This window comes from Hirundo rustica, chromosome 5 (assembly GCF_015227805.2).
Source record: "Hirundo rustica isolate bHirRus1 chromosome 5, bHirRus1.pri.v3, whole genome shotgun sequence".
Taxonomy (NCBI): domain Eukaryota; kingdom Metazoa; phylum Chordata; class Aves; order Passeriformes; family Hirundinidae; genus Hirundo; species Hirundo rustica.
Window position 1 is genome coordinate 6,001,162 of NC_053454.1, and position 27,991 is coordinate 6,029,152.

The following is a 27,991-nucleotide window of genomic DNA, read 5'->3' on the forward strand; positions in this document are numbered from 1 at the left end:
CCCAAAGGCTAGGAAAGAGACAAGGAAGGACTCGAGGCACATGCTGAGGGGCTGATCTGAAGTGTGAGACCCAGGCAAGGTCCGTTCTGCAAGAGGCAGACACAAAGCGTGCAGGTGGTGGATGAAAGGAGCACTCGGATGATGACAGCAGGACCATCAGCGTGGAGCTTTGGCTGCTAATGAGGGGCTACCTAGGGAAAGGACAAAGAGGATTAATTAATTTCTCAAGCGCTTGTGACTTTGAAGGAAAACAGTTTACCAAGGAAATTGGAAAGTTGATGGAAGGAAGAAGACAACAGTTGAAAGGCTGAGATCAGAAACCCTGAAATTCCATCTGCAGAAGATAACCATAATGAACTCTGCCATTCCAATGGGCAAAAATACAGAGCCACAAAGAAAGGATGTATAGTGCAATGGAAGCAACTGGAAAAGAAAACAGATGAATAACACAGCCTATTCCTCCTGGAAGATGTGTCACTGACCTCAGTACAAAGGCAAAATGGCTAAAATGTGACACGCTCACTAAATTGAAGCCAGCCTACATGACCTCATGTTTAACATTAAACAATAACTGGAATTTAGAGGCAGGGAAAGCCAAGTTAAATAAAGCCATTTAAAAATTACAGTGATGGTCATCCCCTCTTTAAACAAACTATTAAAGGAAACAGAAAAAAAAAATCACATGACATTTTAACATAAATACTAGAAAACTTTCTGGAAGATTTACTGAATTCAAAATGTGGCATCATGTTTAAGGAAGACTCGTATCACCTATCACACTTTAACAGCTTTACTAAGTGGCCAGACAAATGATCTAATACCACACTCTGCCTTCAAACTGATGACTTCTTTTTTTTTTTTTTTTCTTTTTTTTTTTCAATTTACAAAATAGTAAGGTTAGAGTGAACTGAATAAAGGAAATATTGGTAGTGCTGCCTTCTCCTTCAAGCAGAACAACCAACTCTATGTACCCACTCAAACAAGAGGAGAAAACCCTTCAGTCTGAGACAAGGAGCAAGCTGGGAACAGATGGACTGCAGCAGTCATGGTCATTTGGAAAGCCAGCCATAACCATCGGTGGAAACCAAACAAGAAAATAAGGCATTTTGTAAAAAAACCCTGTAATAAGGAAAAAAGCCTCGAGTCTTGTTAAAAAGGAAGCTAAAATGTTTTACCCTGAATGGAAAAAAAGCCTCTAGTTGTTGATTTGGTTGCAATCTTGTACAACCTTTAAACAACATTCTCACATTCTGGATTATAAAAACAAAATTGTACATAGAAAAAAGGACCCAAACACAAAACAAAAACCCCAACCCAAGCTGCAGAGACTTCAGGACTGAGTCCCAGGACATCCCTGATGACAGAGAACTTTTCCTAACCCCATTCAAACTGCCACGTACCAGCATTTCTTTAACATTTTTCCGTCCTCCACAGCATTTGTTACTTATAGCCACTTCCCCAACTCAGCCTTCACTTTTTAAGCTGAAAATATCAAGTTACCCTGATTTTCTACCCTGACTCCTGCACACCATCAGTGAATTTGAGAGCCTGACTCTCCTCTGGCTTCAGCTCCAGCTCAGTCTTTTGAAAATGCCTGAGGAAAATTACTGAGCAAATGCAACAGGTCCTGTGTAACATCTCTGATCCATTCTCAGACCTACCAAAACCACTGTGCCAGATGACTCTGCCACCACACTGCTCCTTCCCACCGCACCAATCCACCAATCCTACTGGGGGTCTTTTTTCCAATGAATTTTTGTTTGGTTTGCAACCACCTGACTTTGCATCTGCACAACTGGCACCTTTCTGCCTGCTCTTGCACCAAATTCTAGTGCAGCCCCAGAGTCTCTCCCGTCATTCTGCTGTTGCCTGCAGCCTTTGAGCCAGCAGCATTCTTGTCATGTTAAGCCTCATTCTTCATCAAGACCTGCAATTCATATAATGCCACCAAAAGAAATCATGTTCAAGGCATGCACTTGGACCAAACTCCTCTTTCAACACTACCTCAGGTCACCTATAGCCTCTGCTGCCACCTCCTTCTCCACTGCGTCTTTTTCCACTAACTGCATCTTCTGCTGTCTACACTTACTTAACACATCCTTCACCCAACAGAGGAAAATCTCATCACATTTCCACTACCCAACAAAAGCAGTCATAACAGACAGAAGGTTGCTCTGGCTTAACAGCTTTTTGTTTATTATGGGCTCCTTCTCCAACCAGTCACTTACCCCAAGTTTAGCTTTTCATTGCTTCTCAGATTTTTAGACCACAGCCCAAAGTCAGTACCCATCAGTCTTTTCACTGCCTAGATGGCTTTTCCTTTCTGAAGCAGGAAACTGCATTACTCTGCTCCAGCCAGACCAAAATAACCTCAAACACCAACAAAAACACTTTGAACCCAGTGCATTTCAGGCTCAAATCTTTGAAAAGCTTTGTGCCTAAACACGGACAACAGCTCAAATGCTTCAGAACTGAGCCCAAGAAGTGCACACAATAAACACCATTTCCAGTTCAATTATGGATCCACTAGAAACAAATCGTACTTACACAAGCCATGTCCAAATGATGCAAGGAAGCCTCTTGGTTTTTCCCTGGGAGATGGGGCTGCAAATGTGGCTGTCAGCACTTCTTGGCAGCCAGATGTTAAACGTTTGTGTTTTACATATGTTAAAGAAGCAACTTCAGTCTGACAAAGCAGCATCTTAAAATATGAATTACCCAAGAAATACGAAATCCCGCTTCAACAGCAGGAGACTGCATTTGGTGCTTTTCAAGTTTTTGGCCTCAAAGCTTAGAAGTGTCTTTGCTGGGATAACTCACAGCTTTAGGGCTGTTTTCTGTTTCGTTTCACAGAGGGAACAGAAATAGTTTTACCAGCAAATAAATTGTAATGGATGACATTTTTAGCTCTGAATGTTCAAGGCAAAAACTTCCTTTCTTCCATGGAGACAAAACTGCACTGTACATAGTGCTCCCTGCATACAAACCCACAAATTTCTGAGTTTTGTGATTTGCAGCCTCTTACCCTTTCCTGAACTGAGGCGGAGGCTGTGCAGGAACAGGGGCCAGAACTTTTCACAGATCCTATAAATCCAGCTCATCAACCTTAGGTGGGTGCATTGTTCAGACTAATAGTGAATAAAGAGACAACAGACCACCAAGGAGGTTCAGGTCCAGGCTCATTTTGCCCACCACCGATTTCCCTCCTGAAGCAGCTAAACTTTTTAACTTTTCAGAGACGAAGGACAGCTTACCCAGGAAATGTTGGAACAGCTTCCAGCTGGAATCTAACCTGCCTTGAACACACTTCTGCCTGTGCTCAAAGAAACAAACTCCTTCAATATAGCAAATAAAATTACATCCTGCTGCACCTTTCCATCATCACAGAAGCAAATAAAACAATGGACACTTCTCATGTTGGACTTCGGCAAAAGACATTTATTATTATTATTACTGTTGTTGTTGTGTTGCTGTTGTACCTCCTCTGCTCTGCCCACAGTGGTGGCATAAATGCTGTTACCACATTGTAGCTGATGATGCCGGTGTACAAATCAAAATCCATCTTAATTTCAAACTCCATTTGAAACACAGGAAAAAAGATCAACATTTACGAAATGTAAAGGGAAAAATGGTATGGAAAGAATTTTTTTTTTTTTTTTATTTTTCAAGCTTCCAAGACAGTATTACAAACAACAGAGAGCAAAGTAAAGCTAGAAATGAAATACTTGACAGCATCTGTTTAAAAATTACAGCTAAGAAACCTAATAAAAGTTGAATAAACAGTTACTAGAAATAAAAATTTTTACACATATGATATTTGTCTGGGATTTTTATTTCTTTAAAATAATTCATACAAATGGTTACAGTCACAAACATGATTTTAACCAAAAATATTGCTAGCCTACCACATTACCAGGAAGGAATCAATGTAGGCAATGAAATGCTGCTACTTTTCAGTAGTCTAGTGCCTTTTCCAGATACCACCAATAATATATACTTTAACTGGTGACAAAAAGCACAATGCTCGTTTATACAAAACCTCTTTTTTTCCTCAAAATCTCTTTGCAAGGTTGTCTTCATTTTGAAATAAGGGAATTCATGCCAAAATTAGGAGAAACTGTTTTTCTTTTGTTTACTAAATTATTCTAAAAAATAAGACAAGCAGGTAGAAAAAACAATGCACTGTGTGGCGTAGAAAGAAAAATGGGAAAAATTCATTGTCCTGAGAAGTTTGCCAACTGCCTCATTTTTTGGGCATGTTTGAAAATATAAAAGAAAGGATTTTTAATCTCAAAACTGGTTTGTTGAATGCCTCCCTTATGTTTTTCCTCGTTGACAGCTAAGCAAACAAACCCTTTTTAATGTTCTAGAAACTGTACACAGACAAGTACATTCATGATATAATTAACTACTAACTTCTCTTGCTTAACAAAGAACCCATAGGACACAGAAACAGTGAATCAGTCCACTGGACAGGGACAAACTACAATTTATACGGAGGAAAAAATGTTTCCAAATCTTCTTTTTGTCTCCCACCTTTTCCTTTTATACTGTATATTGGACCAGTTTCTAAACCAATAATCGTCTCCTCCTGTAAGTTCATGGTTTTGCCTTTAATCAAAATCCAGGGTTTTGCTTTGCGTTGTGTTGTTTTCCACGCGCCGCGGCTGAAGTCTCCGACGTTGGGAATGCTGTTGTTGGCTACAATTGGTCGCTCGGGTGGTCTCTATCAGCTTCTGGTTTGACAGTTTGGCCGGGGGAAGGAGCATGGGGCGGGTGGGCTACGGCAGGGAGGCCGTGTGATAGAGACATGGGGTTGGGGACTATTCCTTCTACTGCCGCAGGTATGCCAGTGGAGGCCACGCTTACAACGCCCGGGGGATACCTGCTGGGAGGAGAGAACCAGAGCACACGTTAAAACCAGACTGAGCAGAGCCCACCCTGCCTCCTGCTAGAGCTACAGAGATGATGCTTCTGCTTTCGGACCCGTTAGAGACGGGGGCTCAGCTCCAGGTGAGATGCCACGTGCAGATGCTGCTACATAAAGCGACAGATGCTGTATTTCAACCGAACGAGACATGAAAGTTTGCCAGATTGTTTCTTCAGATTTAATACCAGGAGTAACAGCAAAGGAAACCACCTTCAAGTTTTGCTCCTCTCAAAGCATAACCTCAACAAGAAGTAATTCCAGCTGGGTCCGTGCCATGTGTTCTCTACAACTTTTCCTTTATTTCCTCTTTCATTCTCATGTAAGAATTTTGAATTTTCGTTGTCGTTTGAGAAAATATTTCTTTACATTGTTTTTGCAGTCTTAGCTTCCTGACAGTTCCCCCAAAAAGCCATCACATCCACACACTCAGGACAAACTCAAGCCTGCTGTGAGTGATCACACCACCTGTAGGCCAGATAAGTGTGTTCCCAATTGTACATATATTTACAGGGCTTCCTATGCTAATTCCCTCTCCACAGAGGTTCCTTCGAATTAATTTGCAGTTGCTAATGGAATTAGTTGCTTGTTTCAGCAACTCCATTTGAATCTTACTAATCAAATTTGCTTCAATTCCTATGAAAACAGTCAGACAGCATTGTTTTACCTAAATTTAATTTTGAAACAGCTTTTCTGTTATTCTAGGTGCCTTGCAAGACACACGACACAATTTCATTTTAAAGTCTAACACTGCAGCTCTTCACAACATGCAATCTCTACTTTCTAACAACGTATTCCCTGAGTATCAACACACCAGAGCTGGATTAAAGCCAAGGAGAGAGCAACTTCTGTAACTGTGTCTTCCTCAGGAAGAAAAGCCTGAGCCTCCCCTTGTGAAAATGGACAGTGCTGAATCAGGAGCACTGAGAGTTACCTAATGAGCATGTGAAACATTTCAAACTGCACGGCTGCAATTCCACTCTGACCCCAAATTTCTGTACAAAAGGACACTCCCTTGGACCCCAAGTCATAACCACCAGGATTCTACCTGCCAGCACCTCACCCTGGGTACAGGTTTCCTACAGACTTTTAGTAACATACAGAGGCCCTATAACTGTTTTTCTTGTCCTAAAACTACACAGTGGCAGCAGCCCATATACAGATACCATACTGTTCCACAGAAACTGCATTTTACTTGACAACTCCTAACCCTGCTGTGCAATCCTCTTTTTGTCATTTCTGTCCCTTTTTAATCATCAGCGTTGCTCAAATCCTGTCTCTGAAAGAGCACATAAACTCAAGCCCCTACCCATGAGCATATGTATTTTATAGAACTTTTCCTTTTGCTATTAATTATTGCTTTTCTAGTCTTTCCATTTTTTTTTCTGGTCTTAACCAGCAAATACATGCTCTCTAACACTTCATGAAGCTCTCCTCTATGTTCCTCCTCTGGCAGCAGTAAGTTGAAATGTTTTCCAGGTAAAATGTCAGCTGAATTAAATTTTTGTGAAACCAGAAGTGAGCAATCAGTTATACCTCTTCTGCTAATTTGTACTCTTCCATCCTCTTCCCCCACACAGGAGGAAAAATACAGTACCCCTCTTAATTACAACAGATGGACAACTTTAATTTCTACTTTGCTCTCATCTAACTTTTTAATTGCAGAAGCACCTTGAACTCACTACGTTAAGCTCTGTTCAAAAAACAGAGTCTGTCCTAGAAGAGGTTCAACTTGTAAGTGCACTCTTATCATGCATTGAGTATGAAAAATCACCAGTGAAGTACCTCAACATGAATAACTCCTGATTTAGCAACATTCAACTATTCCCATCCAAGTACTGCTTCAGTACTTTGGTACTCACAGAATCATGGAATGGTTTGGGATGGAAGGGACCTTAAAGATCATCCTGTTCCAACCCCCTGCCATGGGCAGGAGGGACACCTTCCACTAGACCAGGCTGCTCAGAGCCACATCCAGCCTTATCCTCTACCTGTTAGGAGGCAGGAAGATGTGTGGAAATGTCTGCAGATGGTACAATCACTGTTACCGCTGCTGAATTTCTCTGTGCCTGTGGCCTGCCTGCTCTGTGACACAGGAAATGCCAGGGGATTATTTCACAGGCAGCTTGGTAACAAATGGACAGCAATAACACAAGATCAGGGTATGTTATGCTGCTTCACCAAGACCACTACAAATAATTCCTTCTCAGGAGTATTGTTGATCTTTACTCTTGGGATAGGTCCTGTTTGCATGACCTTAGTGCTGACAGGGCGTCTCGCATTTCACACAGTAACTGCTTTTGTTTTCCCCAGAATATGATGATATTCAGATGATCTAGATTACAATCTGCTGACTAATGCTCAATGTTCTTGGCTTGTGATAATATCTGATAATTTGAGATTTCTCTCCCACATGAAAATACAAGTAAATTATATATCCAAAATAAAACAGCCTCATTAGTTTTAGTTCACCAAAAGAGGAGATCAGCATTTTTTAACATATAAATTATTATCCCAGGTCTTATCTTCTAATGCAATTACATGAGTATGATACAGTTATGAGCACATCTGAAACATCATACTGTCTGTGAAAGACTCCAGAACTCACTCAGCTCAACAAAATCTTGGATTGCCAAGAAAAGACAGAAAAATTTTGTTTGAACAATCAATTTGAATGCTGTACTTAATCCAGGTAGGAATCCAGCATCAGCAAACACTGCTATTGAAACCAGTTTCTTCATAAAACCTGAGCTCACATGATGCATATTTTGCACTTCATGCAGTAGTAACTGCCTTTACCCACATTCAAACACTATTCTATTGCCCCTCCAAAAAGCTTTTAACATTTATTGTATAACTATTAACTCCTGCCTCAAAATTTCTAAAATCAGTTTTATTTTGCATTTGAAAATAATTAAATGAGAATTTTACAATAAATTTTCTTTATCAAAAGAATGGACTGAAACAATGTCTTAAAAAGCCACTCAGTTCTGTGTTTATCCTGCTTAAATTGAATACATATGGTCTTTACCTTGTAAATCATTAACTCCCCCAAACATTCCTAAGTTGAAATTAATTTCTGGCTGCAAAGCCTGCTTCTGCTGGACTTGTGACCCCCCCAAAATGAGAACAAAACCCTGCATTTTATTTGGGCATGGACCCCTGTTCTTAACTGCCACGACAGGGTAGGAGTTATTGCCTCCTGTCCAGCAACACCTGCCTTTAAGCCCCAATTACATTGAGCCATACCCTCACTACTCCAAATTGAAGTTTGAAACCAGATGCTGTGTGGTGGAGAATATGTGTGCTTGAGCAAATAAAAACACCCTCCTTAGATATTTAGGGCTATGGGTATACTTCCAGAAATAAACATCTTCAAATGATGTGATCACCAAAACCAAGTTATTCTTTTCCCTTGGTGCACCTATGGCTCCTGATGAGGAGATGGTGGCAGAGGGTGGTGACACTCATCCCTGCCACCCCTCCATCCTCTTCTGATGAGATTGTTCCAACTCATTGGGACAGGATAACTCTGCCACACTTCTCAGCAGGGTACAGATGCACAGGGCACTCAAGCAGACTAACACAAAATCAGGAAAACACTCCCCCGCACTAAAAGTATGGGGAGTCCTCCTAAAGAACAACAAAGGTGAAGTAGATGCATGAAGAAGGACAGTGGGAAAGATTAGGATAATGGGGCATGACAAAATAGTGAGAGGACTGCATTGCACTTTCCGCAAGGCACTGAGGGAAGCAGGCAATTCTAGCTTTCTGCCACTTTCATCCTACCTATGTGTAAATATCAGACTGGAAAATACAAAAACTGCAGGTGTTTTTCATGAACAGAAGTTGTCTGAAGCTGGCTACTAGAAGAATCTGCTGCTAGAATAGCTGCTAGGGATAAAGGGGCAGAGAAAGACTCTTGAGCAAACAAAACAACTAAAGAATGTGCATATTAGATGTAAAAAATTGTCCCTTTCTATTAATTATTAAGACCTGCTTTCACAGTTGACTGAGAATACATAGATCAAGTCTCTCAAAAGCTTCTGCTTAAAAATGAAACATATAATTTAGAAAAAAGTATTTTAAACATATTTTCATAATCACCACAGGCTGTTCCACTGTTTTCAATACTGAGTTATTTGTTCTCTCTCATGTCTGGAGGCCACAAAACAACTCAAGTTTATTACTGAGTCTTTCTGTAACCTACAGCTGCATCATTACCTTCAGCAAAGGAACATAAAACTTCCACTGTAACACTGGAGATGACTAGAACTGTTTTACTTGAATATACAAGCAAATGTATATTGCTCACACACTAACCCAACAAAAAAGATTGTAACAGAATTCATAGTTAGAGACAGCATGACTCACATCAACCAACAAAACAGGATTATTCTCCTAAACACAACAATTACAAAAACAATACAGCTGGTATGTAATGCAAAAACACTTCAGTCATTAATAGGAAAGTCTTTTACCTATTCTTGAATACCTACACTGAAGTATGGATTATTTCACTGAATTATTTCTTCTACCTCTTCAGCACACTTACCTGTATGCAGCACCATTAAGCTCTGGATGAACAACTGCAGGGTCCATGCTGGCCCAATGTGTAGCTGCAGTCAAGTGATCTTTGTTAACACAGTTCTTCAGACTGTCTGGAATACGACCTGAGATGAAGCGAGGAGGAGGAAATAAAAATGTATAAAAATTGTGTGCCTTATACTCTTAGTAGGTCTATGTTGAAAATACTTACAAACATTTGTGTATTTAAATCAATACATAAAAGGACATTAAGAGCTTATTTCTGATCCTTCCTGTAGCCTTTTGCCTGGGACTTAGGTAAGAATGGCTGAAATGCTTGCTTTAATTTTGATTTCCCTGTATCTCTTTATTCCTTGTATACTGGGTCTCAGTAAAACCAAAATCAGTAAGATTCATCTTTCCAAGACGCTGTAATTTGGATACAGAGCATAGCTACCAATCAAATTCTGTAGTGTATCCCCCTGCTTTCTGTCCTTAACATCACTTTCCTCCTTTTCCTTCCACCTGCCACAGCAATTAAAAACACTTAAAGATGTATTTATACACAAATACAGAATTCTGAATGGAATTGTGCCATAAACCTGAATACGATCAACACTTATTCCCCATCCTCCTGAACTTTCCCTTGTTTATCTAAATTGCTCTTCACTTTTATTTACTGCAATGTATTAATCCTCAGCCATGCCTTTCATCCCTACATAAAATGAAAATACACCAGAATTTCCTTTCTTCACTTCTTCAAAACCTTTCCTTAACCTCTGAAGTACAACTGAAGTTTTAAGACTGGAAAATCTGTCAACCTGATCCAGCATATACTGGACAAGCCTGTGACTGTCTTCTGCAGAATTATCTTCAGCCCTGTAACAAGTGACATGAGCAGATCCAACACAGATTTTCTTCAGAGCAACAGGAATATTTCCACCTATTTTAACAGGAGAGAGATCAATTGGAGCATGTGTTTTTTCTGACATCTGCTTTAATGTGTCTTCATTCAAGTTCAATTTTACAGTGCATTTGTACATAGAGGAGCGGAAAGAAGTAATTTTGAGTCCACCCCTGCCACTGCTGGCAATGCTACTCCAGGAATCCTTTCAAAACCGACTGTGCTCCATCATTAAAGAATTCAGCCTTTTGTCTCTAGCTTCCTATTGGAAATTTGATTCGGGACTTCACTATCTTTGCCTGCTCTTTCTATCCATCAGCCTGGCCACAATGGGGCTGTAAAAAAGCCTTTTCACAAAACTGCTTCTTGTGCAGTGCATTCCATCAAATAGGTGTTACTCCATGACTTCAGCTGATGTCCCTGAACCTGTCATGTCTCCTGTGCACAAGCTGAAAGGGCTTTTAGCTCAGGACTGAACAAGGTGAGGTACATGCCCTTCACATTACAGGTGAATTCCAACCATCTAGAAATCTTCTTCAAAATGTAGCTGAAATATACATCTATCTAAACTTCTGCCAGAACTGTCCAGAAATTTAAACATATCTTTCTTCTTCTGTTGTTTTCTTCAATCCCATCTTCCTCTTTGACCCCCTTGTTCTTCATTTTGCTAACTTCCCCAGGCATGTTCTACAAGTCTTCCCCCAAAACCCAGTATTTTTTTTTTTTTTTATTTTAAACTTATAATGATCTTTTCACTTGCCATGCTTGCCTTCCTCTTACTTCCATTCCAGTGGTCCTCTTTATTTCATATCTGGAATGCTTTCAAGTTTAAAAACATATTTCAAGGTATTTAATCTCTGCTGATTATTTCTATTTTACACATGACAACATCATTGACTTTTAAGCAACAGCAGAAGCACTTAACATTTTTATTGTCAGATGGTAGTAATAGCCTTCATTCCTACACTTCACACCTTTTTCCAATTATTCTCTCTCTCTACACCCTCTCTTCTTTGTGCTCTCCCTATGGTTTTCATATACCCAGCTTTATCCCACATTTCCTGTATCTTTCCTACATTTGTTTCACTGCAATTCAATGTCATTCTCACTTCCCTAACACTGGTCTCAGTTTGATCTTACTAAAAGCCATATGCAAACACTGAAGTGCTGACAGCTTCGATACAAATCAATGATCCAGATCGCTGAGAGCACCATCACACACTTGAAGGAACTGTAGGTCTGCCCTCCTAGGCACATATGCTTGGGCTACTGCACAGACTTACCATAAAACTAGCTCTGGATAGCTGGCTCTTCTTCAGTTTTCAGATCATAGCCTATTAACACTGATTTGCACATCAATCCTCCCCCACACAGGTATCGGATGCTGGTTTGTGCAATCTCCCCCAGAGCTATCTGGGAGCAGCCAACACTTATTGAACACCCTAACAAACAAATGTACCACTGGAGCTCTGGAGTACAGCCACAAGGACCAGCTCCAGCTAAGGGACAGTCAGGCTCTTCAGGTCACCTCTAAAACAGAGTGAAATTGTCCAGTAAAGGACAATTCAGATGAGGAGTTTAAGTGGTGCCTTTAATTAGCATCCAGAAGAGAATCTTCTTTCTGCAAAGGCTATAAATGAAACTAAATTGCCTGGCCTCTCTAGGCACAGGCCAGAGGGAAGGCTACTGCCAGTGCTTTTTGTGTAACAGAGCAATGTGCTGGCACTGAACTACTCTCAAGGTGACACAGATGGCCCTGCATGTCTGCAGAGCATTCAGACGATAGCGCCAAGGGGGACACAGCAAAGTCCAACTAAAGAGAAAACATTAGTGCTTAATGAATCATTTTCCAGTATGAAAATCCTTCCTTTTATTTTAGGCTACAAGGGATTCAAACCCATGCCAAATGGCTCAGTCCTCTCATTTTACTTATTAGCAGTGCATGTTCGAGACGTAGCTGTTTTCTCTTATGTGAGCAGTTTACAATTACATGGCAGTTATATAACAAAGACACTCTGCCCTTTAAAATGCCAGACTTCTTTAGCAAGGCTTTAAAGAGGGGAACATCTAAAATAGAATAACCTCCCAACAAAATACTGAAAACTTTACCTAGAGAACCGCTCATGACAGGTGTAAGGGAGCACCTAGGAAAAGCTGAGGAAGACACCAGCAATACCAGGAAGACTAGCAGTCAAACCCATCAAGTGGGTAATAGTTATATGCAACAAAGAAAAAAGCAGATTTTTCACATATATTTCCTTTACATGAAAAAAGTAAATTTTTTTGCAATGCCTCCCCTTCAAGAAGCCCCAAAATTACTCGTTCCAATTCTGAAATCAGACTTAGCGGGCATTTGCTGATTTCTGTGTTCCAAATATTAGAAACAAAACGCAAGGCTGCTTCTTTTTGGCATCTTTCAAGGCTGAAGAAATAGGTTTCTTAAAAAGAACTACTCAGGGAAGGAGCTAATAATAATGTGAGTCAGTACCTGTGATCGCCCTTCGGATCTCTCGTGCTGCTTCCTCCCGCATCTCAATCGAGGCTTGTTCACTATACCAGGCTGCGTGTGGGGTACAGATCAGGTTTGGTGCATCCTTCAAGGGGCCCTGACTAAAGCTAAATGAAAATTTAAAACAAGATCAAATGACAAAAAATATTGGGAGGCACAGAGAAAGCAAGGTGGGGGATCCAGATGGGTTTGTACATACACAGATTAATTTCTACAACACAAAAGAATTGCGTTTCTATTCTTTACTGAGTTTGTTTATAAATCTGCCTGTTAATTTAACGTACTATTTAGGGTACAAATAAGTAACAATCACTTCTTATAGACTTAAAGGGTGGAACTTAAGTATAGCAGCAACATTAGCTTCTGTCCAATGCACTTATTTTAACTACAGCCACTGCCACTCCAGTTCTGGGGCAGAAATGCATAAAGGAAAACCCCAAGTAATTTAGGATGCCATTCCATTTGTCCAGTTCATCACAATTTTACTCTTATTGCATTAACCAACAAAGCTCTTCTCTGTCAGTAGGACATCTAGTCATTTAAAGAAAAAAAAAAAAATCTTATTTCCAAATCAGAACTGTGTCCATCAGCAGCCTCTATGCCTTTTGGATAACTGAGGGGTTTTTCCTTGAATTTTTAACTATTTTTTCTTTCTTGTTCCTTTACAGAAACTCCACAGAAAGAAGGAAATTTACTTTACAGACTGGTTTTAAGGGAAAGCAATGAATCTGTGTAAAAGTGTTATCACAGATACCAAGTAGAGAAACTGAAAATAATGGAAACTTGCTCCTCCTACTTATTTCCAGTTTTAATAATCTTGCAGTCAACTGTAACAGGAGAGCAAATGTTTTAAGACAAAAGCGTGCCTTCAGAGTTGGTCATAATTCAAAAAATGATAGAATTCATCTACAGTTCAATAAACATCAAAATATCTGGCAAAACTCTTTCAATAAAGAGTTGCACACTGTGATCAGACAGACATGCAGCACTGAAGCCAAAGGAAACTGTGGCTGGAATCCTGCAACTGGATCTCTGCACGTGGCATCTCCATGCAGTAAATGGGGCTTCCCAGAGGTGCAATGGGCTGCTTGTGCAGATCCCAGATAGGAACTGGGAAGAATGTATGTAGCTGCAAACCCCTTGAGCTGCTACACTCTGGCTCTGCACAGCACCACTGTGTTGCAATGACTGTGTTCAGGAGTAAATGAATCCAGGGTATGCGTAAATAAAATGAAATATTTGTGATGTGGCATTGTGCCTCAGAAGATACAAAAATTCTGACTTAAAAGGATATTATTCTATTTTTTCAAAGGTTCTATTTCCCCCTCAAGCTGGAATGAGAGATACTGTCCTCTCTCCAATCTTTACCACCTGCCCTGAATCTGTTCTTCTTCAAAAACTTATGTGGATTGTTCCAGTTAAAAATAACATTTTTCCCTGCCCAGGCTGAAAAAGGCTTGTCACATGCAAGGACTAAGCTACAGCACTCTGTTCTCAAGACTCAAGGACATATGAAATAGGCTCATTTTGATTAGTAGTGCTGATATCTCAATGCCACTTAGGGGAGTGGTACATTTCTGCTTGAAACACTGGACTTGTCAGTCATTGAAAAACTCAGGCTTGTGCTACCAGCCCTGCTATTGACAGTAGAGTTCCTATTCCCCTTAGGGTAAAACAAAACAAAACCTGCACTCTGACAGCCTTGGCGAACTTTTTTTTGCCATCTCTTACACACTTATGGCTTCCCTGCAGAGGCAATCTGGACAAATGTCTCTTCCTTCAAAAAGGCGTCATGAAGCAGTTACTTCTCACACCACATCTCAACTCCTTGCCTTTGAAAGACTCTGTTCAGACATCAGTTACCTCCAGAGCTGCATCAGTGGCAAAGGTGCACTCCCCTTAAAGCCATGGCCAAAGCCATGGCCAGGATTTGAACCCAGGTTCCTGCCATTTCTACTAAATAAACCCACTGGATTTTGGTTTTTTTTCTTTTTAAGGAATTAAATCTTGGACGTCACTTTTTTCACTTCTAACCACATACACAAGCTCCATCTACATTTGCATTAGTGCTACACAGATTCATGCTGCTTTGCTAAGGAGTATTTAGCTACCAAATGAACGGAAAACTCAATTTACTTGTTGCTGTTGATTGTATCATGCACTAAGACTTAAAAATAAGAAAATGAACAAAATAAAAAGAAAAGAAAAGGAAAAGCACCTGAATGGTTCTGACTCATGTACATCTAAGGCTGCCCCTCGTATCCTTCCTTCCTTCAGGGCCTGTGCAAGTGCTTTTTCGTCTACTAACCCACCTCGAGCTGTGTTGACCAGGAAAGCCCCTTGTCTCATCTAGGGAAAGTTAAAAACAAGAATGATGAAATAAAAATAAATGAAATAAAATCGTTGTGGCATTATTTTTTACTCAAAAGAAGCATCCATTATAACAAAGGCTATTCAGCTGGTTTAAAACTGTAACAGTTGTCTTCCCTCTCCATTGGAAAAGTACCACCAAATGTGATGCTTCTAACATAAAATGCTATTTCACAGCACTTAATAACCTTTTGTTTCTTGTAAGTAGTGTCTTTTAATAGAAGCGTTGTTTCAGATATTGTGCAGTAACATGATCAAAAGATACAACTGTGCATATGAAAGTGACAGATCATTTTAAGCCTTTTTATTTCACTGTGAAATTGCATGAGACAGAAACTACAGCACATTCTTAAACAAATTCATATTTTGTGGCTTTCAACTTTCACACAAATAAAAGGCTACATGAATTTTTCAGAAAAACCAATGCTTTTGGATTTTCAAACACTTTTCCCTTTAGCTGCCAAAACACAGTAGATGTATGTATTATTTATTTCTGTTACTTCAGCTTCCTCCTCCCCTGTGAGACTTTTCAAATAAAGGTCTAAAGAATTCTTCTATTATTCAATTAAAAGGCATGAAAATGAATTTGGTTGAGAACGCTGTGTGCCCAGGAGAGAAGCTGTGCTGTGCATTGTGCAGATTAGCATTGTAGATGACACTACAATCAGAGTGGGGAGAACTACAAGAATTTACACCGTAATATATCCACAACTGGAAAACAAAGTGGTGGTTTAAGTAAGAGAAATAGTACTGAAATAAACATAAATTACAACCTCCTGCTTCCAGCCACCCTGGTATTTCATCTTTGACAGGTGTCTCAAGCACCTCTGCGCATGAAGGAAAGCACATGAAGAGCAGGAACCACGGTGAAGATGAATAATGAAAATCTCATTTTGTACTGACTCTGTCTCTCACCATAAAAATAAGCAAACCCCAACATTTTGACACCAACTCAACTCCATGAAACCTACACATCAAACTAAACCTTAGGTAAGTGGATCCTTACATTCAAATACCGATTCAAAATGCCAAATTCATCAACAAGAGGTTTGAAGAAGTCAGTCTTTTCTTTTTTTTTTTTTTTAAATGAGGTCATAGGTAATAGGTAATATCAATATGCACATGGTAGCAGTGTTTTATAAAGAAAAAACCCACCATATTTTCCTGGCCAGCTCTCTAGGTTTAACGTGGCCCTGCCTCTCTCCATTTGCAGACTCCTGGACGTACAGGAGAACCATCCATTGGTCGATACAGCAAAACCAAACTCCACTTACAGGAGCAGAACTAAAGGATGCTTCTCTCAGCTTTATGTAATTAACTTGGGAATCAGAACAGCAAAGAAACAGGGCCAGGATCTTAAGCTGGTGTGGTAACAAGAGGAGCTTCCTTATGGAAACAATCACTGCACCTCCCATTCTTGGGTCAGGTGTAGGAACTGTACCAAAACCAGCACAGGTGGGCTCACCCAAGAGCCATTCACAGCTGTGCAGACACACCATAAAGGCTCATGGGAGCTCATATACCCTTCCCATTTCTGTGCCAATGGGTCATTTGAGTTGTAAGTACAGCTTGCTGTATTTACAGGCCCTCTGAAGGACGTGAACATTTTACTTAAAGTGAATCCTGTTAAGATCTTCTGTCCAATCTGTCCAACAACCTTGCTCGAGTTTTCATTTTAGAACTATTTACAAAACTCCAGAACTAGCACTAGGACACGTTCAAATCAAACAGAACATGTCTGCATAAATGCATTCTAGAGGGAATGAATTATGTGACTCATGACAAACTGTCAGGGTGGATGCATCTGGAGATGATCCTTAACAATGGGTGGAAGCTTGCAAGAGCTTCACAGCTGGAACTGCTGACGTCTGTTAAATTCACCGACACCAAACCTGCAGAGCTGCTTTACGGAAGTATTGCATTTAAAGTGCAGGTTTTTTTCTTCAAATCTGTATAACTAAAGATGACCTCAATCTCTTAAGAGCACCTGAATTCATTCAAGAGCACGAGTTCATTGAAATACTTCTCTGAGCTACTCTGGGACTACAAGGACAAGCAGGATGGCTGTACAGAATAATGATTTAATTCACTAGAAAAGTTACCTAAGACAAGACAGACATCAAATTTTCAAAGATATTTTAAGTTTATGTCATTTCAGGCTCAAAAAATTCAGGGTGAGACTTCAGTGAAATGAAATGCACCATACTTTTCTGTATTTTGTTTAAAAGCTGGTTATTACATGAGCATGCAATATTGGAGAAAAATGGTATGCAATGCTCTCTAGAAATTCTAGGCCAACTCCAACATCTGTCAGCCTAAATCAGAATATGCTCTATATAAACTAAGCAGTCAGAGGGGTTACAGTTTCATGGGTTTCACATCCACTTTATTATCTAGAGCAAGAACTATCATCTAACACTTTAATTAATTCTTGCTTTGATCATGAAGGATAACAAATAGGAAGACAAATTCTTTCAAGATACTTTCCAGTGCTGAGTTTATTACAGGCATTTAATTTCAGATGGTTATTACTCAGTTTTAACATGTTTTTCCTTTGTTTGTTTCTTCGATTAATGCACTGTGTCTTTTCCAAAGCTCGACACATTTCTCTACCTCCACTCAAAAGCTTCCTGTGGTAAATTGGCCCGTTTCACAATTGCTGTATAATAAAGTGACCAATGCTCAATGGTCCCACAAAATTCAGTATGATGCTTTTTGGGTCTAGATGTCTGCTTAAAAAGACATCTCACCATGTAATAAGAACTGAATGTACCCAGCCACACAACAAAAGGCAATATTCAAGGCAGGGTGACAGAGCTCTGCTCTCCTAGATTTCATTTTAAGCTTCTTAATTTTTTTGAGTTTTAAATCCTAAATCCTGATTTTATCTTGCAATGGATTTGCAAAATCCCTAAACTCTCAAATCAAGAAGTGTGTTGTACTGTCATTTTTCTGCCATGATCCTACATGACTGTGGAACATGTTCAGTAAATTCTTCAGTTCTAAAGTTCAAGAGTAGTAGGTACAAACTATTTCTCAGAAGACAAGCAAGGATTTTACTGCAAGAGTGCTACTGGCATTGTTAAGAACATATAAACCCACTATATATATATATCTATATATATAAAGAACAGCCAAACTTACTATTCCATCGTAGGGTTTCTTTCCTGTACACTGCCTCCATTCTTATGTCTCAGTGTTTTACTTCTGGCTGTTACCTATACTGAAGTTGGAGTCCAACTTTTTCATTAAGTGTCTGGCTTCTAGTATCAAATTTATCAGTAACAGAGCAATTACTACACCCAGATTTTGAAATTTATTTTACATACTACCTACAACTTTAGGGAGAAGTTAGTACTAATTTCAAGAAATATTATTTCTCCTAATAATGCAATGCTGTAAATGAGCTCCATCCTTGAAGTGCTCCGCGAGCATCGGGACTGAGCACAGGGGGGAGCCATTTAGTCATAATCCTTAAACTGCATCGAAGTCACTCAAACTGAGAGACAACAGTGAAAGGCAGAATTGCTACCTGAAAATACACATGTAAAGGAAGAAGCTACTACAAGACACAGAAAAAGTGCTTTTACGTCAACGCCACTTCATTAAATCTGAGCGATATTAAGAACAGCAAATTATTTCCACAAATGCAATGTTACCGAGCCAAAAAGACAGTAAAAGCAACAACACATAAGCAACCAGCTAGTTCCTAACAAATTACAGACCTGTTTGCTCTTAGAGCAGGAAAAGAGGAAGATTTCTATCAAATGAGAATCTGCCTATTTACAGATATAAACACTACAGAGTTGGCAAACAGCACTGGTGCGGAGGGCACGCACAGAGATCATTACCTGCTTTATGGTGAAGTCATTAATAAGATGATGATTGTGTTCATTCAAGTTGCAGTGCAGGGTAACACAGTCACTGTGGAACAGCAGGTCCTGCAAAGTGCTCACCCGCTGCAGTCCCAGAGCACGCTCCATGCCATCCGAGAGGTACGGGTCATAGAAAATCACACTGAAGCCAAAGGCTTTGGCACGTAGTGCTACTGCTTGCCCAACACGCCCTAGAACAAGATAAACACGCCATGAGAGCAGATGTGAGGCAGCTGCTGTAAGGTGGCCTCCTCCTTCCTAATGGGAGAGCTTGTATCAAACCGTAACACTTGGTAGAGCAACTGCCAAGGGCAGAAAACGGAGGCGTCTCCCATCCCACTCGGAATCGTCCCTGGGATCAGAAATGGTACATCTGGACTGTTTCACACTGCCTTGAAACAAAGCAAGAGGCTTGCACCTTTTGTCACCAGATATGTGAAATGCCAGAAGATGTCACGTAATCTGCAATAACCTGTGTAACGCAAGGCTTGCCTGCTGGGCCTGTTTATGGCAAAACACCGCTGCCTGTGAACACATCCTGCCAAAGGCTTATCCTTACCCATGTCAAACCAGCTGGCTTTAATAAAAAGCTATAAAATTAATCCTCAAAAATGGATGCAATGACAGATAATTTGTTTAATCTCAAGCGCAACCATTCTCAATACATGAAATCTCATTTCTGGCATTTTCTTTCATTTTGAAGAACATCCTTCCAGCGTTAAAATGCCTACAAGAATCCTGTCATCTAAGGCTTTAAAAAATTTTTATTCAGCTACCTGAACGATAAATAAGCACAATACATCATATGGCACCTAATTAAGAAGAGCACGGTCCCACTTGGAATTCACACTTTCCTTACTGCCTTATTTCAGAGCTGTGCCCAAAAGTGCTGTATGGGCATGACTCCATACACAAGTACCAGGAGGTGTGTACTTCCCTTTGGCACACTACCAGTAAAACACAGAGGGGAAAAAACCCCTGAGTACATCTAATGAGTTACAGGCATTTTGAGGATTAAGAACTAACATGCTTTTCAAGTTAGAAGTTTACAGACCAAATATTCATGATAGAGTACTACAAATGCTGGATAAAGATGTTTCAAAAGCATCACTTGACACACCATAATAATAATGCCTAATTAAAGGGAAAAAAAAAAGTCAACAAGTCTTCCTTTGGAATGTCTAAGTTTATTCAAAAACACATCAAATCAACCCAGGGAAATCCTCTCTCTTTCCAATTGTGCTTGAAGGGATTTCCCTCTGCTTTTCAGTTTCTCTTTGAATAAACTTCAGAAGCCACAGGAAGAAAGGTTTTTGCTGATCACTTAATGTGAGCACAGCAATTCTGCAGTGCTTAGTGACAGATGTGCTTAGAATATTAAACAGTATATCAATCTGACGGGGGCTGTCTGCATTTCTTTGGGGATAGCAGGTTAGAATACTCCTCAAATCTTTCATTTCAACACTTGCATGCATGTTATTTGTTCGCCTTCCAAGATGTTTTTATAAATTTGAATTAGAAAATTTTTAACACAAACACTGTATTGTTTCCAAATTTTGGCATGTTCACAGCTCAAGGAATCAGTCACACAACTGTAAGCATTTTTAATTTTTTTTAACAAAGCATATAACTGTTACTCCAGCTTCATTCATTTTCACATGCAACATTCTGTCATCTGTTCTTTTTTAACACTCTTTACAACACGAATACCTGAGGGGATTCACAACAGCAAGATCTCTTACAACAGCATCTCCAGTTAAAGCTACATTCTTCATTCACCCCACCCAGGCTAATAAACCAAGGCCTTCTTCAATGGGCAGAAAAGTTTCTATAAGAAACATTTGGGAATCACATCTCTATTTCTAACCAGAATTATCCTGCTACAAATATTTGATAGAAAAAAAACTCTTCTGCAATTGAAAATTGTATTTAGTCTTACTAATTAAACAAGTATACAGCTGGACACAAGGAATCTGCCAATTTCTTTTTATATTACCATCTAACATAAAGAACAACCACAAAACTGACATTTTTTTTTTCCTTTCCTGAAAAGCCTCAATTATATAAGACTCTCCTGAGCATGAGGGGTGGTTCAGAACCTACCTCAATACACTGAGGACAATACAGCACATAAAGCATCCCACCTTTGGGACAACTCTATGTTAAAAGCATATCAAATTGTTATGAATATTCATGGCTGCTTCCAGGGAGGGCAAAACCTTAAGCCCAAAACCTTAAATTAATTTCTTGGTCGGTAGTGTGAGAAGAATGCAGAAAATGAATGTTGCATACAATTGCAAAAGAAGCAGAAAGCAACAAATGCATATTTTCAAAATCGAAGTTCTAGCAAGGTCCATTCATCATTTCAGAAGACAGAAACACCCAAGTCTCTTGTTACAGCCTCATCCATTCACTCCTCTACAAGTCTCCCAATTCCTCCCAAGCCAAGTGTCCCAATTTATCAGTGTGTCTGACCTTGACCCTGCCAGTGACCTGAGTGTGACAGTACAGCAGCTACAGGTCAAGGACCTGGCTCAGCCCTTGGGCAATGCACACTCATCCTCTGCTGGTATTACAAAGTTTTATAAAATGACCTTGACATCATGGAAATGATGATAATGACCTGCCTGAAGACAGCTATGGAATGACAGAGTGCTTTCACTTAGCAGCTCTTCCCTGCCTGTGCAACAGCAATGGAGAATATGGGTAATTTTTCCTCCTTCCTGGAGAATTCTGAAATGTGGAGAGTGCTGTTTTGTTACATTTCCTGCTGAGCACATTAAGAGAGACAGTAGGACTGCTAAGAGTAGATCATTTATTGCAGAGTAGTACCACCCAACTCTTAAGCCTTATTGTCTTATAACACAGGTTAGTAATTTGGCCAAGCATCTAGGTAGGGCACTTGGGACTGTTGAGAAGAGAGCAGGTGAGGAAAGACAAATTGAGTGATGACATTCACTGTGATGTGGAGACAAATTTATTTAGAAGAATTTCACCTTTCCCGGGTGAGGAAATGCATTAGTCATTAGTCATCAGCATTTCTCACTGAGAAGGAAGGGAAAGGGAGTGTGACTTCACTGCTGTAAAATTATCATTAGAGCAGAACCAGGGCCAGATGTCTATTCATCCAAGTACTTACGTGCTGCTCATAAATATTCCTTCATAAAAATCCCACAAACCCCTACATTTCTAGATATAAGGTGAAAAGGTAGCTTTTTTTTTTTTAAATTAAATGTGGGGCTTATTATCCACACTTGTGATGCATCACTTAAAATACAGGACACTGGATAGTAATAAAGATTAAAAGTGACAAAGACAGTTGTTTAATGGTGTGATATTATTATTTATGTAAGGCCCAAAGATCAGACACTTCAGGAAGACAGAAAGAGGCCCGGGCTGTGCCCTAAGGAGCTCAGGGGCTAACCAAACAACACAACAATGACGGATGGGATCCAACAAGCACACAAGGAGGCATTAAGCCCTTGAGTCTCTGCTTATCTTCAAGCTCAGTACAAGCAGAGGATGAGAGATGGGGTTAGATTTAAAGGAGGAACACAGAGTAATAGGATTAAGCAGGACAGACCAAGTGTCAAAGCAGGAATATGCATGAGAGGAGGGAAAGAGAGTGGGTGATGGAAAGAAGGCGAGTCACGAAACTTGGCTAGATCAGTGGATAAGGAAGTGAGTAGCTGAAACTTTGGAGACATAGTCACTCCTTGCACAGAGATAGGCAAGAGCTAGGGTGTTTCTCTTTGGCAAAGAGAAAAGCCCAGGAGCAGATGTTAAGAAGGTCTGCAGTTAGCTGCTGCGGCAGCAGTGATAAATTTAAGCAACCCACTGCTGAAGACACCACAATTTTTAAGACAAGAATAGAGAAACATAGTTGTGGTTGAGAGGAGATGATCTCAGACACATGTTAACGACAGAGGATAGAAACTGAGATGCTACACAGAAACAGAGGAAAAGGGCTTAGCAACAGATGATGAGAAGTGTTTGTGTGTAATACATTCACTACATAGCATCTGGGTGGATCATCACTTCTGACACTGACATGTCTAAATAATAAACTGAGGCAAAACTCCAGATGTGGGGAGAGGCCACTAGTGAAGAAACACAACCAAAGGACAACAGTCTTTGGTTGTAAATACATGTTAGAATCTGAAACTCAATGCAGGTAACCTCTTGCAGTGGTCTGTACTAGAGAAGGGCGCACGTCACAGCCTAAATGCCTGAAGTGCTCACACAGAAATTCTGGTAAATCTTCTAAGTCTGTATTTTCACTCTTCATTAATACACAGATTCATATGAGTTTGTTAGAACAGGTCAAAATTAAAGTGTGGTGCTAATTCACATGCATTCAAAAGAAGGAAGAGGGAAGTTTTCAAAAGTGACCTTACAATTTAGTATTCTTTGAAATTGTGAATATTCTAAGGTAGGAAATATATAGGACTAACAAAAGGGCAGAGATAATGACTGGTCAGTAACTGCAAGAGATGTGTGCCCTTAAAAATCAGACTTTACTAGCCTTTATAGTGTAACATGCACACAAAAGGCTTGCTTTTTAGAACTAAAACCAAAACCAAGCATTTTGTAAAGCTTTATACACATACTGGCAATCTGATTACCCATTTGTTTCTCTATACTTTTCAGTCATTGAGCACAAAACCAGCAAAACTCACTTAAGAAAGTCAATGATGAAAGACTTTTTTTTTCTAGTGAAGTCTGAATTTGTTCAGTAGAAACACCAAACTGAATGACAACAGTACAGATATCGGCAGGAAATGTGCACGTTGCATGTGAGCCAAAGCTTGTTTCAAAAACCAGGTATGCATTTCTATTTTGGAAACACTGCAGGCAACTGTCTATTATTTATGTACAGACACTATGACTGTGAGCACAATAATCACTGTGTGTTTAAATGAGATGCATAATTAAATTAGTATAGATTTGAGAAAGCAGCTTCATGACTAATTTCTTGAAAGTCATATTTTAAAGGCAATTCTTTGATTGTGAAGATGGTTCTGGCGTATTGCACACTCATTTAAATGAGTACTGTGTAACACCAAGCTATTTTCAGCTTCCAAAAGTAAGAGGTTGTGGCTTGAATTATTTGACAGTGATGCGTAACTGGAGCAGTCATTTAAATATGATGCTTTGTTGTCAAAATCGTATTAATAATTCCCGTGGATGAATAGCACAGCAATTACATCCACAGTCTATCAGATCTCTATAAGACAAGCACATGACTGAATAATTTTAATATAGAAACTGACTTGCTTGTTTTTCTTCTCTACTTCTGTAACAGACACTAATTAATTCATCTCAAGCAAGCCTGTCCATCTGTTGGATGCTGAAAAACATTTAGGGTTACTCAGAGAGGTAAGTAGGTGACTTTATTAGGTCTGGAAACATTTCAAACTTTCTTGTATATATTCTTCTTCTCATTAGAGTTGAAATACAATTACAGATTCGGCTCAACCAAATGCACACAATAACTGCTCTCCAGGATGTTACTGAAGCAAAGACTTTTTAGTTATGTAAAAAAGTGTAAAAGGAAGGAAGTCCAAACAAAACCAGATATGAAAATGGGTAAGGGATAAAACATACACATGTAAGTGGCCTGAAGTAGCAGGATCCTTGTCCTGGAAAAGGGAAGTGATGATGTCTCCTCTTACAAGCAGTATGCCTGACAGCAGGCAATATGACAATAAAAGGACGTACAGAAACTCAGAGAATATCAGCAATAAAAGACGTTTTCTGAGGAAAATGATTATGTCTAAAGGGAAAACATTTGAGTTATATAATCATCAGGAATAAATGCCTGACGTGGAGTGAACAAATGTTCCAATTTTACAGCTCAAACCTTCACTTTTTTTTTAAGCAACGGACGGCAAAGAGCACGAAAACACGTACGAAGACAACATACCTAATCCAATAATGCCCAAGGTCTCCCCTCTGATCCGGGCAGCTCCAGAGGCCACTTCCCGAATCTGCTCCACGCTCTGTACCCTCGTGCCTTCCCTCAGGGCCTGGTGCAGCCAGGTGGTTCTCCTGTACAGGTTCAGGATGTGGCACATGGTGGAATCTGCCGTTTCTTCTACGGAGGCGGCTGGCACGTTACACACGGCGATCCCTGCAAGCAGTGGGGAGAGGATGCCAGTTGCCAAACAATGCTTACTTTTCCATATTTAACAGCAACATAGGAGCATGATGTTTGAAATACAGGTATTTCAATGTGTCTTGCGCAAATATTAAGTTTCTGACTGTAACGGCAGGCAGATTACCTGGCATAATAGTTGACAACGATGTGCCAACTTATTTCTCTGATTTTTTTTATTACTAATTATTACGCTTTTATTTTTTGCAAACTAAGTCAGACAGTAAACAGGCCACTGAAACCACAGCAGGAAAGCACTGAAGATAGTTGGGAACATGAATCTTGGTAAGCATTTTACATTTTCACTGAGCTTGGTGTTTTGAATAGCAAAAAGAAATCTGCCTTGCTCTCAACAGTGTGGTCAATGATCATGGTATAGGTTTAATTGTGCGAGTTAGCTTTCCACCACTGAGCTAATACCCTCCCAAAAGCTACCTATGCAAGTCACTAAAAAGATAAAATAATTTATAATGACAGCAACTCTTATAAAGCCTTCACAGGATGACTGTCAGCAATTCTACAATCATGTATAAGTAATCATGATACAGGGAAGGACAATCAGTTACACGTTGAACAGGGGTTTTTAAATTAAAACTGACAAAACCCCAGGCATTTCCTGGTCCCCCACATCAAATGGAACCCATCTAATCGTCAATAGGAAAATGCAAAATCTGCTTCTGCATATAAAGGTAATGTAATGCCAAGTAAGTCCATGTTCCTAACAGGTGAAAAGCTACCAGCTGAAACTAACATAACATCAAGCAGCTTAAAGTGTTACAGACTTTCACGGAAAATTGTGGAAGGTGGATTATTGATTCAAGACTCACAATAAGCCTATTTTACTTCAAAAAACAGATGAAGCAACAAGCAATTGTAATTGCATGCAGGTTATCCCATTCTGCTTTTTACCTTTTAGTATTCAATACACAGCAGTTAAGCAAAATGCTTGAAAAACTTTGTGTCCTTTTTGACTTGTCTCTCTTCAGTCTTTCCATGTTCTGCATGTTCTCTCTCTAATCATCAGCTCCCACAAATGTTTGTGTCTCAGTTCTGCTGACTGAGACAACAAACAGCACACAGTATAATTTCATGGTGAAGGAAAAAAAAAAAGCATTTTGTATCCTAAAAGCACCCAAAACCTGTTTTCACTGTTTGGGATTTTACACAACTAAATATTCAGTAAGTCCTCAGCTAATGCCAGAGTATGTTAGGAAGCAAAGAAGAAGAATAAACATTGTCTTCAAAAACAGCATCAATAGTAATATGATAAATAATAAGCTCATACTATATTTATCTATGCTTTACATTCAAATGCCTTTATTCTGCTGCCGAGTACTTTTTTACAGTTTTCTCTACATCACTAAAAACCAGCACAAGGGATTTACAGAACTATTTTTCTTTCCTCTGCTGCAGAGATAAGCCTGTCTGCTGAGTCACTGCCCTTAAGACTTACAAGAAGATATACCAGCAACATTTGCTGGAGTATTAAGCTTAGCATCCTGCTAACATCAACGGTAGCAAGAAACTCACCGTTTTTAAAAATGGGGGAAAAAGCTCAACTGGGAGGGAGAGGTGAAGGACTGAAAAACAACATCCCTCTAAGTACCTCACATTAAACACCTGCATTTGTTTATACAAAAAAAGGTCTTTTTCATGGAGCAACAATGCAGGTTTTAGATGGCAATGTAAATTTAATAAATGTGTCTCCTAATACCTGCCATCAACAAAATTACGCTTTAAAGGGAGCTTAAAGAATTATATTATGTATTTGGGAAGAGGAATAATATACCTTCTTCCCTAATAGGTTTCCTCAGGAAACTGAGGGAACAGAAGTCAGATAATTTCTCTCCTGAACGGTAGGAATTTATTTTTCCATATTTTTCTTTAACTTTAAAAGCAGCTCATTTTTGAAAGGCAGAGACACAGCGAACCACAGAAAGCAGCAAGAGAGAGGTAAGGAAATGAAGAGACATTTCACATGGGAAAAGACAACACTCTCTCATCTCACATCCATCAATCAATGCTCCCTTCCCTTTCCCCACTGCTTTCAGTGATTTTGTGCACAGGTTCAATGCTGATAAATGCAGGAGTCAACAGGCTTTACCTGGGCTCCCGCTTCACTTGCATCCAGCTACACCCACAGCCTGTATGTATTTTCTAGTCAACTATTAATAAAGTGGAGAAAAAGCATGTTTTATGCAAGAAACACGTATTTTCATGCTTTGTGAGAAGATTAAAAGTGCTAATATAAAATAATGCTTAATAGGAAAAGCCGTAAACAACCCCCCGTGCCAGCTGTATAAAAATAAGTCAGGAAGTTACTACAGGTGAGTTCAGGGATATGTTGGACTCTGGTCTAAATCTACACTTCAAAAGCAAATCAAAGCCTTTTATAAAGAGCAGATCACTCTCACATTACCTCCTTAAGATTTGTATTACTTATACCAGTTCAACAAATGGAAGGCTCTTTGTCTCAAATATTTCATTCCAGCCATTTCACCCAAACTAAATACTAAAATCAGAGATTTTACTGTAATCTTTCTACCATTTACTGGCTTCTGACAGTGGACAATAATATTTTGTAAATTAAGGGATACAAAAGCAGGTTGGACCCTAACTTTATAAGTCAGTCTAATCACAAGACAGGAACTGAATGATGAATGTGGCCATTCAGCATTTCACATGAACAAGAATTTCCCAAATCTGCTGTGTATTCTAGCTT

At 39.5% G+C, this 27,991-nt stretch overlaps 1 protein-coding gene across 10 annotated transcripts in view; it reads right to left on the bottom strand.

Annotated features, from left to right (window-relative positions):
- Positions 1-3,415: 3,415 nt before the first annotated feature.
- The window catches only part of CTBP1 (C-terminal binding protein 1), a 237,482-nt gene continuing 212,906 nt past the window's right edge, over positions 3,416-27,991 (bottom strand). For 7 of the 10 annotated variants that reach the window (XM_040063732.2, XM_040063733.1, XM_058420492.1 and 4 more), the window contains 6 exons: positions 25,039-25,245; positions 19,089-19,303; positions 15,086-15,216; positions 12,847-12,974; positions 9,483-9,600; positions 3,416-4,888 (listed from right to left, as the gene is read on the bottom strand). In XM_040063732.2, coding sequence (XP_039919666.1) covers positions 4,702-4,888; positions 9,483-9,600; positions 12,847-12,974; positions 15,086-15,216; positions 19,089-19,303; positions 25,039-25,245 — 986 coding nt within the window. In that variant the 3' untranslated portion in view covers positions 3,416-4,701. The remainder of the gene's footprint in view (positions 4,889-9,482; positions 9,601-12,846; positions 12,975-15,085; positions 15,217-19,088; positions 19,304-25,038; positions 25,246-27,991) is intronic. The other 3 variants (XM_040063731.2, XM_040063741.2, XM_040063735.2) reach the window with 1 other exon arrangement.